Genomic DNA, 18,919 nt, shown 5'->3' with positions numbered 1-18,919 from the left:
GAAGCAACTGCAGGAGTGATGGAAACAGCAAGAGAATTAGAACTAGAAGTAAAGCCTCTTCTAGATGGGGCTGCATTGCTACAATCTCACGATAAAACTCTAATGGATGAGGACTTGCATTATGGACAAGCAAAAACAGTGGTTTCTTGAATTTTAATCAACTCCTGGTGAAGATGCTGTTAAGAATGTTGATATGTAAGTTAGCTTCCATAAACTTTGTGGAGGAAGGAGTGGTTTGAGAGGGTTGACTTCAATTTTTAAATAAGTGTTAATGTGGGCAAAATGCTAAAAAAAAACACAAAAAACAAAAGCAGCATCACGTGCGACAGGGAAATCTTTCTTGAAAGGAAGTCAGTCGGAGTGGCAAACTTCACTGCTGTTCTAAGAAACGGTCAGAGCCACCCCAATCCTGAGTGACCACCATGCTGACCATCACCCGGGGACGCTCAGACGACGGTCCGCCTTTTGCAGCAATCAAGTTTCGATTAATGTCTGGGCAGTTTTAGCCGTAATGCTGTATATTATTGCACACTTAGCAGACTACAGTCCACAGAAAGCATGGCTCTTTCACGCGCTGGGAGACCACAAAATTCACGTGACTTGCTTTGTTGCTGGGGGAAGGGGTCTTCATTTATCCCCAGCCGCCAGGTCTGGGCCTGCCGGCACTCTCTGACAGCTAGGAGGTCAAGCCACCTGGCTGTCACGACATCCTCGGTCCGCTCTGGGCAGGCCGCTCCTGCCGGGCTCACCGCACCTGCGCGGCTCACTCATCCCTGGCCCGGCCAGGTGCACAGAGCAGGTGACACCGCCTTGCCCACGCCCCCAGCAGCGCGCGCGCCCCCCTCCCGGGCGATCTCCCGCCGGCTCGGGCCCCATCGCCCCTCCCCACCACCCGAGAAGCCACTGCTCCACCTCCACGCGTGTCACCAAGAACCTCCCCGACCCGGCTCGGCAGTTCCGCCCGTCCGATCCTCCCCAGGACGATCCCCCTCCCGCTGCCCCTCCGCTCCCTCCGCCAGGCGATCTGCCACCCCAGGAAGAGCGCCCTACCTGAGCAGGCCCAGCTGTCAGCCCACGCGCCCCGCGGGAACGTGGGAACCCTGCCGGGTTACTCGGAAACTGGTCCGCCCCGCTTTCCGTTCCCACGGCAGGAAGAGGCCCAGGCCTGCCCGCGGGGGCCGGCGGGGAATGTAGTTCCGACAGTGCTGGGCCGGCATGGGGACTACAACTCCCAGAGTGCTCCGCAAGGGCAACGCGCCCTTGGCGGGGAGCCACGCCCCTGCCGGGGAGCCCCGCCCCGCCCCGCCCCGGGTCTCGGAGAGCACGGGGCGCGCGGGCTGCGGGGTTCTTCTCTGTCTCTATTTTCCCACCAGTGTCACATCCTTCCCTGCGGTTCTGGGGACGCCATCGCCTGCAGCCCCTTGGCCCGGAGGCCACATGGCCTCACGTGATCTGTCGCTCAGGCCTTTCTGGGGGTGTTCTGTGCGCTCTCCACGTGCTGGAACCCTGTGGGCGCGAGGGACGCTGGTTTGGAGACACTTGCGGGGTTGGCACCCTTCCTCCCGTGTCTGGACACTTTAGTTTTCTTTTTCGCTCCTTTCAATGTGTTGACAAATGAACCTAAAAGGCTAAAAGGGAGCTTTGGGAGGATTTTAGCACCCTCTTCCCATCTGTCCCTAGCCATTTCTCCAAAGTCAACCCAAAAAAACATAATCCGAGTAAAATGAGTGTGTTCATGTAAAAGTTGGCTCAAGGTAAGTCCTCTGGAGAGCATACATCAACACTTAGACCCATCTTCCATAGGAAGCCGGTGGACCTTAAAAAACAACAACAACCAGAAAAGACTCAACTAGGTACTGTAATGTAATAACCCAAATTAATAAACTCAAATTAACAAATAGCTAATGTTGAGTGCCAGGCATTTTATATATATCGTAAGTCTATGCTATGATTCTAGAAGGGTCTATTATCCCTATTTTACAGATAAGGAAACAGTCCTAGAGAATTTAAGTGACTTACCCAAGATCACCACCGGTTGCTTTCCAGGCAGTGTTTGTTGAAAGTACTTAAAGCAAATGTATTGCCCATTGCCACCAGGAGTAAAGCATAGAAGTCAGAGCAAGCAACAACAGGCCAAAGAACCTAGGAAGAAAGAGGCTGGGAAGCAGATACTTGGAGGAATAAGGATTTTGAAAAAGCTCCCTCTTATCCTGGAGGATCAAGAAGACCTCATGCATGCCCTGGGCTGGACAGATGCTTAGAAAACAACTGAGAAGACCCTAAGCCAGTGGTTCTCAACCTTTCTAATGCCGTGACCCCGCAATACAGTTCCTCATGTTGCAGTGACCCCAAACCAAAAAATAATTTTGGTGGCTACTTCATAACTGTAATTTTGCTACAGTTATGATTCTGCATGTAAATACCTGATATGCATTATTTTGTGATTAATCACTATGTTTAAATTATGTTTGATTTGTAGACTTCTATAGGAGGCAGATCTTTTATACTGCAGAATCCGCACAGCAGATTCCTCAGTGTGAGGCCTCTTTCAGTCTATTGGGGGTGATGGATTCCACCTTTGGAATTTTTCTGCTCTAGGAAAAGTTCTAGCGTGGAAAAAATTAAGCAACATGCTCTATATTTTAGCGGAATCTGCTGCGGCCTCCCATTGACTTGAACAGGAGAGGAAGAAATGTGTTGGACACTGTCATTTCTCCGCCTCTTATTGAAATCAAAAGGAGGCTGCGGTGGATTGTGTGGTAACCCGAGATTCTCGGGAGCTCTCTTCCACAAAATCCGCCACACTCCCAATGAAATCAATAGAAGGCAGATTCAATGCCGGAAACCGCTGATTTCAGCAGTTTCCTCATTCAGAATATGGGAAAATAGTGGGAAATATGGGAGATAATTATACATTGGGGAACAGTGTGAACTACATCTTATAGTGGTCTCTTATAGTATAAGACCGATGTAGTTCACACTGTGTAAATGTATGGTGCTTTGTGTAAGTGTAAACTGCTTTGTGTACTGTGTAATGATTACACACAAAGCACCTTACACTGACACAGTATTGTGTGTATGGTGTGTGTACTGTTTTTACATTATTAACCTTTTTTACACCAGCAGGCTGTCTCGCAGGCTCTCTTGGCTCTCCGCCTCTTGCCTTTCAGCCTCCTAGGCTTCTGTCCTCCGGCGCTTGCGGCACCCGCCAACAGATGACAGCAAGCGCCACACACACGTAATGAGCTGCTATGCTGCTATGGACTGTGGAGCGCCCCCCCCTTAGGCCCCGGAGGGATGATGCAATCAATCACGTCTGCGCATGACCGCAGGTATTCAGTTTGGAACGCACATCGGTAATGGAGTGCGTTCAAGCTAAATAGCGCTGCTGCAGACGGTAGCGCGGCTTCTCAGCGGCTAAAGGCAACCCCTGTGTTTTTGGTCGTTGGACCCCCGCCGGGGTCGCGACCCACAGGTTGAGAACCGCTGTAAGCTTTCATCCCTGGTTGACCTTCAGGCTCTGTGCAAGCAGGAAGTGAAGGCGAAAGCAGAGTGGTACACTGTTTGAAGCATTAAAGGAGTACCCCAAAACATAGCTAATTGGCAAAGACTGAGATAATATTATTATATTTTGGCTATTTAAAAAAAAATTTTAATTTTCTGCTTCCAAGCATTTAATATTCACCAGCTGACCACTAAGCTAATGGAACCGAGACCTCAGTGGCCACACAACAAAGAATGCAGACTTTAGAGAATTAGTAGACTGGCGGTCAAATTCAAAACCTTGATCACATTTAAATTTGTTTAAGTCAAGCCTTTGTAGATGTAAAGCCAGAAGGCACGGTGTAAAGCCAGAAGCCACGGCCAGGGCCACCATCAGAGCAGCCACCCGGCCCATGCAGGTTCCCATTGGATTCGGACAGTCGGTAAAGAAACCATGGAGCCAAAAACTGGTGGGCCATAACCTTTAATCCTACCTTGCACCCGGCGGGCAAGTAAAAATACACACTGGGCTCCAAAACCCAGTCACACTCAGTGCTCACAAAGCCACTGACTTATCCGAGTTTCCTAGAATCAAAGGTTTCTAGCTCACCAACCTTATTCTCCTCAGTTCCCCATTTTCTTCCTTATCCCAGATACAAACTCTACACAGACTGGCATCTCACTCAGTACTCCGCCATCTTGGCTGCTTCTCCTGGCCTACTCCACGTGGCCTCCTTCCGCTGCTGGCTCTACTTTCTCTGCTCTCTCATGCTAACCTCAGGAACCAAGAGCCAAACTCCCGCTCCGTTCCCATTTTATAGTGTAGAAATCCAAACCCTTAATCCAATATTCATAATAGGGAAGTCTCTAATACAAAGTCACTTCTCTGAGGCATGATAGGATTGTACCACCTTACACCAAAAAGGATAGGAAAGGCTTAATCCCAAAACCAAGCCCCAGGCTACAAGGATTCTGCCTGCCTTTAGCCCACCCCAACACACATTAATATCACCTGGGCAACGGCCTCTTTAACAAAGTGAGCATAATACATTTTATCTGCCCAACACACGGCCAGGGCCACTATCACAGCAGCCTTCTGGCCTATGCAGGTTCGCATTGGATTCGGACAGTCGGTAAAGAAACAGCGGAGCCAAAAACTGATGGGCCATAGCCTTTAATCCTACCTTTAAAGAAACAGCGGAGCCAAAAACTGATGGGCCATAAAGAAACCATGGAGCCAAAAACTTGTGGGCCATAGCCTTTAATCCTACCTTGCACCCGGCGGGCAAGTAAAAATACACACTGGGCTCCAAAACCCAGTCACACTCAGTGCTCACAAAGCCACTGACTTATCCGAGTTTCCTAGAATCAAAGGTTTCTAGCTCACCAACCTTATTCTCCTCAGTTCCCCATCTCCTTCCTTATCCCAGATACAAACTCTACACAAACTGGCATCTCACTCAGCACTCCGCCATCTTGGCTGCTTTCCTGGCCTCCTCCACGTGGCCTCCTCCTGCTGCTGGCTCTACTCTCTCTGCTCTCTCATGCTAATCTCAGGAACCAAGAGCACAAACTCCCATTCCGCCCCCACTTTATACTGTAGCTTCACAACCTCTAATCCAATATACAAAGTAGGGAAGTCCCTAATACAAAGTCACTTCTCTGAGGCATGATTGGATTGTACCGCCCCACATCAAAAAGGGTGGGAAAGGCTTAATCCCAAAACCAAGCCTCAGGCTACAAGGATTCTCAACACACATTAATATCACCTGGGTGATGGCCTCCTCGTGGGCAGCGTAATCTTTAACAAAGTGAGCATAATACATTTTATCTGCCCAATAGTAGATGTTTTGTACTTCCCATCTGTTGGGCAGATAAAATATATTATGCTCACTTTGTTAAAGACGGCGCTGCCCACGGGGAGGCCGTTGCCCACGTGATATTAATGTGTGTCTCTCTGGGCAGGCAGAATCCTTGTAGCCTGGGGCTTGGTTTTGGGATCAAGCCTTTCCCACCCTTTTTGATGTGGGGCGGTACAATCCAATCATGCCTCAGGGAAGTGACTTTGTATTAGAGACTTCCCTATTTTGTATATTGGATTAAAGGTTGTGAAGCTACACTATAAAATAGGGGCAGAATGGGAGTTTGGGCTCTCTTGGTTCCTGAGATTATCATTAGAGGAGAGAGCAGAGCAGAGAGCAGAAGGAGGCCACATGGAGTAGGCCAGGAGAAGCAGCCAAGATGGCGGAGTGCTGAGTGAGATGCCAGTTTGTGTAGAGTTTGTATCTGGGATAAGGAAGGAGATGGGGAACAGAGGTGAATAAGTCTGGTGAGCTAGAAACCTTTGATTCTAGGAAACTCGGATAAGTCAGTGGCTTTGTGAGCACTGAATGTGACTGGGTTTTGGAGCCCAGTGTGTATTTTTACTTGCCCGCCGGGTGCAAGCTAGAATTAAAGACTATGGCTCACCAGTTTGTGGCTCCGCTGTTTCTTTACCGACTGTCCGAATCCAATGGGAACCTGCATGGGCTGGGCTGCTTTGATAGTGGCCCTGGCCCTGGCTACTGGCTTTACACCATCACACCAGGCAGCCCACAAGGTCTTTCATTTGTGATATTAAGACTGTTTGGTGGGCTCAAATACTGCCTCTTACAAAGTTCCCCTTCTGCTTTTCACCAGCCATTGATGGTCACCTGCTAGGTCAGGTTCATGTCACCCTTAGTGTCTGAATAATTCTTTTCTCAGTGTCCTTAGTTTCTGCTTACTAAGTAGTTAGGTCCAAACAAATTAATATATGTTTTAGTCTTAACGACTTAGTATCCATTTAGAAACATACAGTATACATAAACTGAAAGAAAAAGAACATTTTATTTCATTCTTAACCACAGTTGCTTACTAATGGGATACATACATCAACTGGGCACTGCATAACTTCTCAAACCTTGATATCAGATGGGACACCACTAGGCACATTTCCTGTTCCACATTGAATGTTGTAGAACATTTACTTGAGGTCATAGCAACTGCTGAAAACTCAGCTTTGCAAAAGTACGATGTTATCCAAAAGAATGAACTTGATCTGACATTGAAACTGTGAGTTACCTCAAGCTGGTAACTCACATAGTGTCTGACAGATGTTGCTGTGTTTTCTTTAAAAATTTAAAATGCCCTGGTGTTCCTGTGAGATTCCTGTGGTACTGTCACAGTTCAGCCATTATTTTCCGGCCTACAGCAAGGATTGGCAAACATTTTCTGTAAAACAGTGGTCCCCAACCCCCGGGCCGCAGACTGGTACCGGTCCGTGGGCCATTTGGTACTGGTCCGCAGAGAAGGAATAAATAACTTACATTATTTCTGTTTTATTTATATTTAAGTGTGAACGATGTTTTATTATTTAAAAATGACCAGATTCCCTCTGTTACATCCATCTAAGGCTCACTCTTGACGCTTGTCTTGGTCACATGATACATTTATCTGTCCCACCCTAAAGGCCGGTCCGTGAAAATATTTTCTGACATTAAACCGGTCCGTGGCCCAATAAAGGTTGGGGACCACTGCTGTAAAAGGCGCAATAGTATATATTGTGGCCACATGGTGTCGGTGAACTCAATGCAGCCAGCATAGACTGCATGTAAGCAGATGGGGCAGCTGCATTACAGTTTATTTATAGAAGCAGCTATTGGGCTGGATTTGTCCCCAGGACCCCAGTTCCCTGACGCCTGGCTGAAAGGATGCAAGGTGGAGATATTCATTCATTAGCTGGAATTCTAAGGAGAAGAATTTTTCCTCAACAGTTTTGTTATCCCAAAATGTCACATAAACACTTATGTTTTTCTTTTTCACAAGTTTTCAAAATGAGTTGGTTGCCTAGCATCTTGCAAAGATGACTGATGGTTTTTTTCTGTACCATTATGAACTTATAGAGTTAAAGAATATATTTGATGTGTTTTAGTTCTTTGAAGATATATTTAAATTTAAAATAATTTCACATTTACGAAGAAGTTGCAAAAACAGTGCAAAGAATTCCCATATTTTCTTGACTCAGAGCTGTCAATTGTGAACATTTTGCCATATTTGTTTTACCATTCTTTCCCTCCTTCTGTCTCCACCCTATCTACACACACACATACACACACACCTTTTTCCTAAATCATGTGAGGTTAAGTTGTAGACAACATACCTCACCTCCTAAATTCTTTTTTTAATTTTTAAAAAGACAGAAACAAGAGACAGGTAATAAGGGAGAGAGATGAGAAGCATCAACTTGTAGTTGCTTCATTTTAGTTGTTCATTGACTGCTTATTGTATGTGCCTTGACCAGGGGCTGAAGCCAAGCTAGTGACCCCTTGCTCAAGCCCTCAAGCCAGTAGCCATGAGCTCAAGCCAGTGACCTTGGGATCATGTTGATGCTCCACACTCAAGTTGATGATGAGCTCAAGCTGATGACCCTGCTCTCAAGCTGGTGAGCCTGCGCTCAAGCCAGCGACCTCGGAATTTTCAACCTAGGACCTCAGCAACCCAGGGAAGTGCTCTATTCACTGTACCCCCACTTGTTAGGCCTAAATTCTCCAGCATATATTTCACAAAAACAAGGGTTTTCACAGTACAATGATCAAAGTTAGAATTTTAAAAAATCTGTGGAATGCTTAGTCAATCTACAGACCGTACTCAAATTTCACCAATAGTTCCAAATATGTTTTTCATAGGAATTTTTTTTCTCACCCAGAGCCCAGCATGAGATTGATCATGCATTGTATTCAGTCTTCATATATCTTTAAGCTCCTTTAATTTTGAATGGTTCCTTAAGCTTTTCTTTCTCTTTCATGACTGACATTTTTGAAGAGTATAGGTCATTTAGTAGAGTGACCCTCAATTTAAATTTATCCAAGGGTTCCACATGATTAGATTCAAGTTTTGCATTTTTTTTATTACAAGAATAAGACATGAGCATGATAACATCTTTCTTACTGCATCACATTATGAAGCACAAGATGTTGACTGATGCTAACTAAGGGTGCCAGTTGGAATGTGTGGTAGGGGGCAGGTTGTTTAACATCACTGAGCAATCTTGGACACCAGCCGGGTGTCCTACAATTTAATTCAATTCTGACACTATTCCTGGAGACAGCATCAGATCCACAGATTAAGAGTTCAGCTTGCAAGAATTTCACCCACACCACCCCCTATTTCAGACACCGATGGAAAGTCTAAATTGTCACATGTACTTCTGACCAACCAGCTATAGATTTGAGGTTGCCATGACCCCCTCCTTGGGTTCTATTCCTTTGTGAATATTATCACTGGTTAATAAATGGACAACCAGAGATGACCAACATTGACTTCTCAGCCAATTGCTAGTAATTTCTTCCTCTGTAACTGAAAGCTCCAACTCTGCAGTCTGAAGAAGGGTAAATAAAAAAAGATTCATCACTGTTCATCGACAGATCCTGGTCACTACTTCTCTGGGTGAATTAGTTCTGTTTATACTCAAGATGACTGACTGTGATGAGATTCAGAAATTGCGTTTCCTTTGCCATTTGTAACTCAGAAAATCAGCTTTCTTTGTTAGGAATAACTAACATTTAGGGGGAATGAAAAGGGCTAGACTTTGGTATACTATGCTTTCTTAGTAATTGTTTACCAAATTCCATAATTCACTAATGAAACACTTTTGCAGCAAATGGCTACGAAGACCCCTTGGTCTTAAGAAAGGATTGTCCAACGAAACCTGACATAGTATTTGACTTTTTACCCTTTACTCATTTTCAGCACTTATTTAAATATATCTGTAAAAGTGCTTAGGGACCACTGAATGTATTATGTCATTTAGGAGGTCTGGTTGATTATAAGCAGGCCATCTCAGGAACACCAGTTCAACTCAAACAAGACTCTCAGAATCTCAGTGTATTAATTCATAATGGGGATCAAATAATTCTTAAACACTGGACCTCCTTTCTCATTATCAAAATACTTGGGGGAGTTAAGAATTCCTAAACAAGAAGCTGCTAAGTGAGCACGGCATCAGAACAGTTGCCGAGATAGCTTCAGCTCACCGTGGAGAAAAGCCCACGAGTGGCTTATGCCCAGATCTGAGTCTTTCCCGTTCGCACCAGTGTTGACCACACTGTAGTCTTCTGAATGCCACCTTCATGATTTTTGCCATTCCCGGATACTATTAATACTTCGTTCTTAAATTACATTTCACTGAGGCCCTGGCTGGTTGGCTCAGTGGTGGAGCGTCGGCCTGGCGTGCAGGAGTCCCGGGTTCGATTCCCTGCCAGGGCTCACAGGAGAGGCGCCCATCTGCTTCTCCGCCCCTCCCCCTCTCCCTCTTCTCTGTCTCTCTCTTTCCCTCCCGCAGCCGAGGCTCCATAGGAGCAAGGTTGGCCCGGGCACTGGAATGGCTCTGGTTGCAGCAGAGCGAGGCCCCAGATGGGCAGAGCATCACCCCCTGGTAGGCTTGCTGGGTGGATCCCAGTGGGATGCATGCGGGAGTCTGACTGCCTTCCCGTTTCCAACTTCAGAAAAATATAAAAAAACAAAAAACAAAAAAAATTTCTTTTCACTGAAAAACTATAATACTTCATTTAGGTTCATGACGAGCAATGATTTTCTGGAATCATAGGTTTGATGGTCTCAGTTAACGTTTTCTCATACGCATCAATCATGAAACAAACTGTCGTAATGAAAACTGCCCACTAAGTGCCTAAAACCAGTGGTGTTACCACGCTTTGGTAAACACTGCCTTAGCCATATGTGGTGTTCCTAGCACCCTGGTATCTTAGAGACACTTATAACCTCTTCCCCTCCCATTTTATGTCGATTTGTAGGGCTCCAAATCAACAAGGTGGATGCTGACGTATTGTTGGTGGAAGAAGAGACTGGACCAACACGCGGTTCTAGAGATGCTCAGCATCAAGCTGCAAGCACCTCATTCGGGTGCGAACGCAAGGCCAGGCCGTGGATTCTGCGCATTTTTTCAAAGATTCAGAACACGGGACATGATGGAAAAGACTGATGGCAGCTCCTAAGCAACCCGTCCTGCTTTTTGCAGGGATGGGGGATGCCGAGGGCGCACCTGCAGATCATGTGACGGATGGGGCGCGAGGTCACCGTCGTTTGACCTTGGGGTCAGGACGGTCACAGGTCAGAGCCTGGACTACCCACGACCACGCACGCGGGAGCCCGCCCGCCCTTCTTCCTCTGGCTCGGAGGCGGCTCCTTCCCAAGGACGCGGACCCCTGCTCCGCAGACAGCGACCCCTGCCCCCAGGGCTGAGCTGCAGAGGTTCGGACCCCCGGACGTGCCGCGGGAGGGGGCTCAGGCACCCAAGCGGGCCAACTGCCGGGCTGCGGGGCAGCGCAAGGAGGGCTCCCGGGTAGGAGAGCGCGGGGCTGGGCGCTGGCACGCGAGGGGAGCGACCGGATGGCAGCGCTCGCCCCAGGGAAGCCCAGGGGCCGGCCCACGCAGGACTCCGCTAGCCCGTGGGGACTGCCGGCCGCCCGGTCCGCCGAGGTCCAACCGGCCCGCAGCGTCGACGGCGAGCGGTGGGCGGGGCCTGTGGGCGGGGCCGCGCGGCGCGCGGGCGCTGATTGGCTGGCGGCGCGCGCCGCGCGGTGCCATTTGTTGCTGCAGCGCGGCCCGGACGCAGGCGGGGCGTCCGGCACGTGTGGCCGTTTAGGGGTGGAGGCGCCGGCGAGGACCTGGGCCCCGGGGCGGCGGGCGGCGTGGGGTGAGCGGCGGGCGGGCCTGGGCAGGGGAACGCCGCGGGCCGGGGCTCCGGCTCCCGCAGCCGCGGGGCGGGCCCGTCCGGGGGGCGACGGGACGCGGCGGGCGGGCGTGCACACGGACATCTCTGCGAACCCGTTGGTCTCTCTTTTGGGGCCTTGGCCTCCTCTCCTTCGAGACGCGTGTCGCCTGCCCGCCAACTCCGAGGCGTGGGTCCCTGGCTCCGCTCCCTCCCCCCATAAACTTGTCAGCACTCCAACCCGACAGCTAGTCTGCCTGGGGATGTCCTCTCCCCGCCGCTCGGGGCCCCTTCGCGGGAGGGGGTTCACCTGTGACCAGAGATCCCCTTGGGGACCCGGTGGTTGCTGAGTCAGCGCTTGAGCGGTTCGGTCCATCCGCTTTCTAAAGACCCAAGGATGGGCGCCAATGCCACCTCCACCCTGAGAAACAAAGCTGAGTCCCCTCTGCACGGAAACCTAGGCGGGAGGAGAGCACCTGGATGAGAAGTTCCAGGTGTCTGGGAGATAGCTGGAGGTTGATGCTTCCGAAAGCAAGGTCTGATCTAATCGAGGCCCAATGTGTCTCCTTGTGTTTTTGTTCAAAAAGTAGAGCAGGAAACCACCATGGGGGATGAAGACTGGGAAGCAGAAATAATCAAACCCCATCTGTCTTCCTACGTTCCTGTCTTTGAGAAGGTAGTAACACTGAAAGGTTACAGTTTATTAACCCTTTGAATAATGATTTTTTTCATGCTCCCTGACCCCCTGGAAGTGAGGTTTTTTTTTTCCAAAAAATGAAATTAGTTCCAGTTCCAGTTTTATTAACTTAAAATCTCGTTTGTTTTATAACCAATTTAAGGAAACAAGAAGAACATACATTTGCTTTTTTTAAATGTTGCCTTACACATTTTTAAAATAAAAATTTTTGTTAGGACCGTACTCTGGATGGTCAGGAGGCACCAGGACGTACATGAACGTTCGTACTACTCAAATGATATAGGTTTGATCGTACTCACTGTGGTGGGAAGGTTTCAGATGAACTTTGAAATTTTAAGTGTGTTTGCTTCTGTTTTGCACATACACGTTTTTCTATAGATTGTAAAGATAGTAAAATTACAATTTTTGATGCCAGCTTTTTCACTTTTCACTATTCTCTATTATATTTCCTTAAAATAATTTCTTGTGGTTATATAATCTTTCATTGAAAGGACCTACCATAATTGAGTTCTGTTGGTGTGAATTTAAGACGTCATTAGCTGTAATAGTGTCACAGATATCTACAGCTTATTCTTTGTTTTAATTTGGGAGGTTTTTTTTCTTCCAAAAATGGAATTCTTGGTCAAAGGATATTTTATGGTTTTCTCCCCTTGATTCACAATAGAGTTGTTATAAAGTTATTTCACAGATACATTTTCTTCAGTGGACTTTTATAGTCACCTAATTTTTATTTTTCCTTTGTCTGAGATTGTGCCTTCAGTAAGTGTTTTTCAAACAGTACACTGCACCGTTGCATATTGTGCTTGAGGTATTTGAAATTAAGTATGGCTGACTCAAGTCTTTTAAATGTACAGTTTTAGAATTTTTGTGCTATTTAGTAACATACCTTGTTTCATGATTTTGGGAATACTAACTTGAATATAATTTTTGTTAACAAATCCACCTTATGATTCTTTATATATGCTTGTGTGGATCCAATTTGTAGTAAAACTTTTGCATTTTTCTGCAGACAACATAAGGTGCTGGTCTTGCAATAGTTATTTGGCCTATTTGCCTTGAAGGAACATGGTGCAATTGACAGCTTCTTTTTATTTTTGCCTGCCTTGGTTGTATAAAAAGTGTGAAAACTAAGGATGACTATGACTTTTTAAAATCACACTTGTATAGGAGAAATCTGAGGTCTTTTATTCAGCTTAATTTCTGTTAAAGGCACCATTTTGATTGCCCTTTTTGACTGAGTTTCCGTTTGTAGAGACAACTGGGTTTCCCTTTTGTTCACTTTAGAGTTTGCTCTGAGACCGTCTTGAATTGGTATCATCTTAATTAATATCTGTAATCAGTCTTATCTGAATGCTTCTCAGGATTTTGTTTGAAGATTTAATGTTGACACATGCTTATATAATTTTGAATAATTGGCCACCGTTCTGGTAGCTCTTAGAATTTCCCAGTTCTAGATTTTCACTTTAATAGTGAGAGTACCACCTCGGGGTAGATAGGACAGTGACAGGTGTGAGGTGAAGGAAAATGTGTTCATCTCACAGGCATGCAGACCAGAAATCTCAGTGCCAAGGCCTTTGTGCATCGCATACAACTTTGTTGGGACGAGTGTTGGAATGGGTCAGTTGGTGAGTGTAACAGGATTTGGGTTTGCTTACTGGGTGCAATGTTCTTGTTAGGGGACCGTGAGAGTGAGTCTACACAGTGGTCACTTCTCTCTGATCTATGTGCCTTTTTTGTGGCATACTTCAGAAGGCGAATGCCCTTATGACTAAAGTGGAAACAGCTTGAAATAATTAGTCCATCCACAGTTACAGTTTTAAAAAACAGGAACAGCAAAGTTTGTAATAGTTATTTAGATAAGGAAATAAGATTTGCACCTTCTCTGTTCGCATCCATACTGTGGTTCTGAAGTAGCAGAAAAAAGATTCCCCTTGGACGTCATTGAGTTGGCAGACCTAAGTAAATCGAAGTGCTGGAGCCCGAGGAAGATTGCTAGCAATTTCTGCCTCTAGTCACCAAAGAGAGGTGGGAAGATAGTGAGTGTGGAAGAGCATGTGTCCTGGATTGTGGGAATGGATTGTGAGAGATGGAGGGTATGCTCGTCCTCAGATTCTAAAGGGTGGTGTCGAGGGCAGAGTGATAGAAGGTGCGAGAAGGTGAGGGAGAAGGCTAAAGAGATGGCAGAGAGGTTGGTTGAGCAGGTCCAGAGATAGAGGAAAGTGATTTCCTCTTAGAAAAGGATCAGTAGGCTACAGACAGTGGAGTCTAGTCAACCGATGGGGATGGGCTGCAGGAGGGGAAGGGAGAGAGAGAAAGAAGGGGGAGTGGTGGAGAAGCAGACAGTCCCTTCTCCTGTGTGCCCTGATCAGAAATCGAACATCCACATGCTGGGCTGAGTATCTACCGCTGAGCGAACCAGCCAGGGCTGTAGCTTGGTTTTTCAATGTAAGCAACTAGATGGAGGATGTTCCTATTTACTGAGAGGAATCTCTGAAACTAGAACAAGTTTGGAAGAAAAGACATTTTAAGAATTCTCTGTTTGTTGTGTTCAATTTCAGATGCCTGTGAAACATATTAGTAAGGCTTCTAGGCAGTAGATTTTAAGAATTCTTTGGTTAGGAGAAGGATCAGGGTTATAGATATAAACTTGGAAGAGATCTGTGTGTCAGTGGGATTTGAAGATATGGTATTGGGTAAATTTTGATATAGTAGAATTAGAGGGCTCTGCCCTGAGTGCTGGGGCACTGACTTCAGAGGTCCGGCGGGAGTGAGCAGAAGGGACTTAGGAGGGTGTGGCTGGTGGGCCACACAGAAACTGGGGCCGTGGTACTCCTGAAGCCAAGAGAAGAATGTTGTAGAGAGGAGGAAAGTGGTGCCATTTTAGATGTTGCTGGGTGAAGCACTGTGTAGTAATCTCATTACATCATTTCCTCCTTGAAAGCACTGTGTGCAGAGGTGAGGACGGAGGCTGGACTTGGGGACTTGAAGGAAAAGGAGAAGGTGTGGGCGGCAGCTGGACACCAGACGTGTGGTTAAGAGGTCAGAGGACAGGTGTGGCAGCTGGAAGGAAACAGGAAGTTAGATTTAGGGTACTGAAAAAGGTTAAGACTTTTATGAAACAATTATATTGAAAAACATTTTCTGATGTCTTGTGTCCAAATCTATCTTGACATTTATTTACAAGTCCCACATATGTGGGATGTGAAATTGCACGGTGTGAGGATCATCAGATAATACTTTTTCAATTCTTGACTGCTGCTGTTCATGACCTATCATCAGCTGTGTGGCACTCTCAGACCAGCCCTTGAGTACGCTCTTCACCCTTAACACTTGGGCCCCTAGAGAGAAAAAGTTTTCACTCGATCATTTGTTTGTTTTAATGTCTATGGTATCATAAATTGAAACTCTACTGAACCAAAAGCCCAGGCATATCAGGGATACTATTGTCTTTCTGTTCTTAAGAAAAATAATTGGAAGACACTCAAGCTTTATAAAAGTAGTTTTATAAGCCATTTTAGTGTCTTTTGTGAAGGAAATTTTAGAAAATAAGTACAACCTGAGGCTGCCTACCCTGGTGCACTCCTTCCATCTTTGGGCTTATTTAGAGGAACAGATATGAAGAAATACCAACTGTTCTAATGCAGTCAGTTAATAAGGTGTCACCTGTACCTTAGGTCGCCTTTCATTTTTAAATTACAGTACTGAATTCTGATTTTCTTTTTTTTTTTTTTTTGTATTTTTCTGAAGCTGGAAACGGGGAGAGACAGTCAGACAGACTCCCGCATGCGCCCGACCGGGATCCACCCGGCACACCCACCAGGGGCGATGCTCTGCCCACCAGGGGGCGATGCTCTGCCTCTCCGGGGCGTCGCTCTGCCGCGACCAGAGCCACTCTAGCGCCTGGGGCAGAGGCCAAGGAGCCATCCCCAGCGCCTGGGCCATCTTTGCTCCAATGGAGCCTTGGCTGCGGGAGGGGAAGAGAGAGACAGAGAGGAAGGAGGGGGGGGGGGTGGAGAAGCAAATGGGTGCTTCTCCTATGTGCCCTGGCCAGGAATCGAACCCGGGTCCCCCGCACGCCAGGCCGACGCTCTACCGCTGAACCAACTGGCCAGGGCCAATTCTGATTTTCATGTGCAAGAGTTTCAGAGCTTTATTCTGAAAGTTTTGCCGTAAGTAGAAGCAACTTATGTAAGAGGAAATAAAGGAGTGGTAAGGGCACCCTACAAGTGAGTTTACATTAGGGTGAATTCCTTTATAAAGGGCGTGGATGCATCGTTTCAGTTCATATAAACACAGTAGAAGTTTTGAAAGTAAACTTCTGTAGTGCGTTATGGTAGAAACTGTTCCCCACTCCTCTTGGTCCATGCTCCGCTTGGTCCCACACAGAGTTGATGGGTATACTCTGAAATACCAAACTCTATAAACTGGTATGTGTTGGCAGGCATTGCTTTATTCATGTATCACTTTGGTCAGTTTTATTTATATAATAGTATTTGATTATACTTTTCAGATATATGGGTGGCTAAACCCTCAGTTCAGGAATGAGCAAACTCTTTCTGTAAGAAGCCAGATGGTAAATATGTTAGACTTTGCAGACCTTGCAGTCTCTCTTGCATTGTGGATGTGGTGTGGAAGCAGCCATAGACAGACCCTGACAAAAGAGGATGGTTGTGTTCTAATAAAACTTTATTTACAAAAACTGGTTGCTCTCCAGATTTGGCTCATGGCTCTAGTTTGCTGACCACTGTTGTAAGTGATGATTTAATATTTTATACGTACAGTGTGAGTGGGAAGGTTTTGGAGTAATTGACAAAGGAACACCCAGTGACCCATGGCATCTTATAGTCAACTGTTGCTTTGTTTTGAACAAAGCCCGGTTGGTAAAATTTTGCAGTATTTGTGATATTGGTGGCAGGTTCTTATTATTCAAAGTGGAAAACGAGTCTTTCCTTCCTCCTCACAGGATGGGTATTCTTCCGGAGCGAATGGAGATGCTTTTAATAGGACTGGGGCCTCGTCGTCAGGTATGTGCAGAGGCGAGAAGGCGGCACCTTACAGGTGAAGGGCTTCATCTTGGGACAGAGCAACCGCCTGGCAGATGTCTTGCAGAAGTGTTTTTAAATGTTCTCATGAGAATCCAGTTCTACGTGGATATTCAGGGGCCACGGTGGTTAGAGAAGGGATGAGAGAGCACAGTGCTGTAGACGGTTTATTTGGTTTAGGGTTTGCTGCTGGACCAGTGCCCAGGCTGTGCTCTGCCTGCTGTGCACTCAGGCTGCGTGGACTTGCCAGGGTTCCTGATGTCAGGGAGTGGGACTTCGGACTGTACGGGTGAGGCTGAATGGGCTGGGAGGGCTCGGGCTCAGAGCAGCCCTCATGCCAGCGGCCTTGCATTTTGTCAAAGTCCAAAGCAGGCAGAGATGCTATTTCTACTATGTTAAAATATTTGTGACATAAAAGTGACCATTTTAACCATTTTTAAGTGTCTAGGTCAGGCATTAAGTACAGTTGACCTTGAACAAGGTGGGAGTTAGGGGCACTGACGCCTGCATGGTCAAACCTCCATGGTGCCTAAGTCCCTCATCCAAAACAGCACAGACCAGTGAGCACGGTCACCCCTCCACATCCTCGGGTGGAACAGACACGTTTCTGTTGCTGTGCGGCCACCACAATCCACTCTAGAGCCTTTTCTCTCCCAGACTGACCCTTTGTACCCATGACACTGTCACCTCTTACTGGGAACTCTTCATCCTTCATGCTCACTGAACAGCACCTCCCTTGTTCCTGAGGGTGTTCCTGTTCCCTTGTATTCCTAGTGCTGTTTGTGTCTTCTGTCTCTGCCCCTGCCTCCCACCCTACTCTGTCTGCTAGGGATTTCTCACACTGGCACGTTTTCGTGGGTTTCTTTGAAGAACCTTGTTTTGGCTTTGTTGAATCAATTTCTGATATGTTTATTCTTATTTTATGAATTACTGTTATTTTTTCCTCCTTTCTTGTGATTTATTTATTTATTTTCCCCTAACATTCTTTCTAATTGAGAGGGCTGTTTATTTTGTTAACTTTGAGTTCTTATTTTCTAGTATAAAAATTTAGGTACTCATCAGTAACATTTTTATCATATGATACTAAGTAGTTTTAAAGGTCTGTTATTGTTTTTCTGTGAGCTGTGGGCTATATAGAAGTGTTTAAAAAATATATTTCCAAATGTAAGAGAATTTTAAACAAGTTGTTTTTGTTTAATAACTTTTCATTTGATTGCATTGTGATTAGAGAATTTTGTGTATATGATACTGATTTTTGAAATTTGCATTGTGAACTCCTGCATGGTCAGATTTTATAAACATTTTATCTGTTGTTGAAAAATAGTTCTTTAATGTTGGGTGCTCTGTAGTTCTGTGAAAATGCACTGTGTGTGTTCTATGGATGACGTGTTTTCCTCTGATCCATTTATTTTTGTTGTTTTGTTGGTTTTATTTTTTTGCTAATCGTGTTACCATGTATATGTATCTAGAGAAATTCATACTAGTATACTTTCAAAAATACATATTTTGAGTATTAGGATCAAGATCTATTTAGTTTATAACTTCAATATTGTGTGTGATTTTCACTTATTTCTTGTGACTATTTTTGGTATTAGCAAACATGAAACTATTTTTGAGTCAATCATGTGGTTGAAAAAAGGCATCTCCTTTTGATTTCCAATTTTTACAATTATGAGTGAGATTTAGTCACCATTTATTTTTGTTTTGGAGAACTATTAGCCCATTTTTTTCAGTTGGGCTATTTATTTATTTATTTTTTAAGTGGAAGAGGGGGAGGCAGAGAGATGGACTCCTGCATGTACCCCGACCAGGATCCACCCAGCCACCTCTGGGGCTGATGCTCTGATCAACTGAGCTATCCTCAGTGCCTGAGGCCAACGCTCAGACCACCTGAGCTATCCTCCACTCTGGGGCCAGAGTTTGAACCATTCGAGCCACTGGCTATGAGAG

General features: G+C 46.0%; 2 protein-coding genes across 5 annotated transcripts in view; one reads left to right on the top strand and one right to left on the bottom strand.

The window, feature by feature from the left end:
- SLC38A9 (solute carrier family 38 member 9) overlaps positions 1-1,146 on the bottom strand; it is a 60,594-nt gene extending 59,448 nt beyond the window's left edge. Inside the window, exon 1 of one of the 2 annotated variants that reach the window (XM_066377661.1) lies at positions 1,051-1,146. The gene's annotated coding sequence lies outside the window, so the exon portion shown is untranslated. The remainder of the gene's footprint in view (positions 1-1,050) is intronic. The other variant, XM_066377651.1, reaches the window with a different exon arrangement.
- Positions 1,147-11,825: 10,679 nt separating this feature from the next.
- The window catches only part of DDX4 (DEAD-box helicase 4), a 61,253-nt gene continuing 54,159 nt past the window's right edge, over positions 11,826-18,919 (top strand). For all 3 annotated transcript variants that reach the window (XM_066360835.1, XM_066360836.1, XM_066360834.1), the window contains exons 1-2: positions 11,826-11,906; positions 16,891-16,951. In XM_066360835.1, the coding sequence (XP_066216932.1) occupies positions 11,835-11,906; positions 16,891-16,951 (133 nt within the window). In that variant the 5' untranslated portion in view covers positions 11,826-11,834. The remainder of the gene's footprint in view (positions 11,907-16,890; positions 16,952-18,919) is intronic.

This window comes from Saccopteryx leptura, chromosome 1, assembly GCF_036850995.1.
Source record: "Saccopteryx leptura isolate mSacLep1 chromosome 1, mSacLep1_pri_phased_curated, whole genome shotgun sequence".
NCBI classification, from domain to species: Eukaryota; Metazoa; Chordata; class Mammalia; order Chiroptera; family Emballonuridae; genus Saccopteryx; species Saccopteryx leptura.
This window is presented reverse-complemented; position numbering and strand designations above follow the sequence as displayed.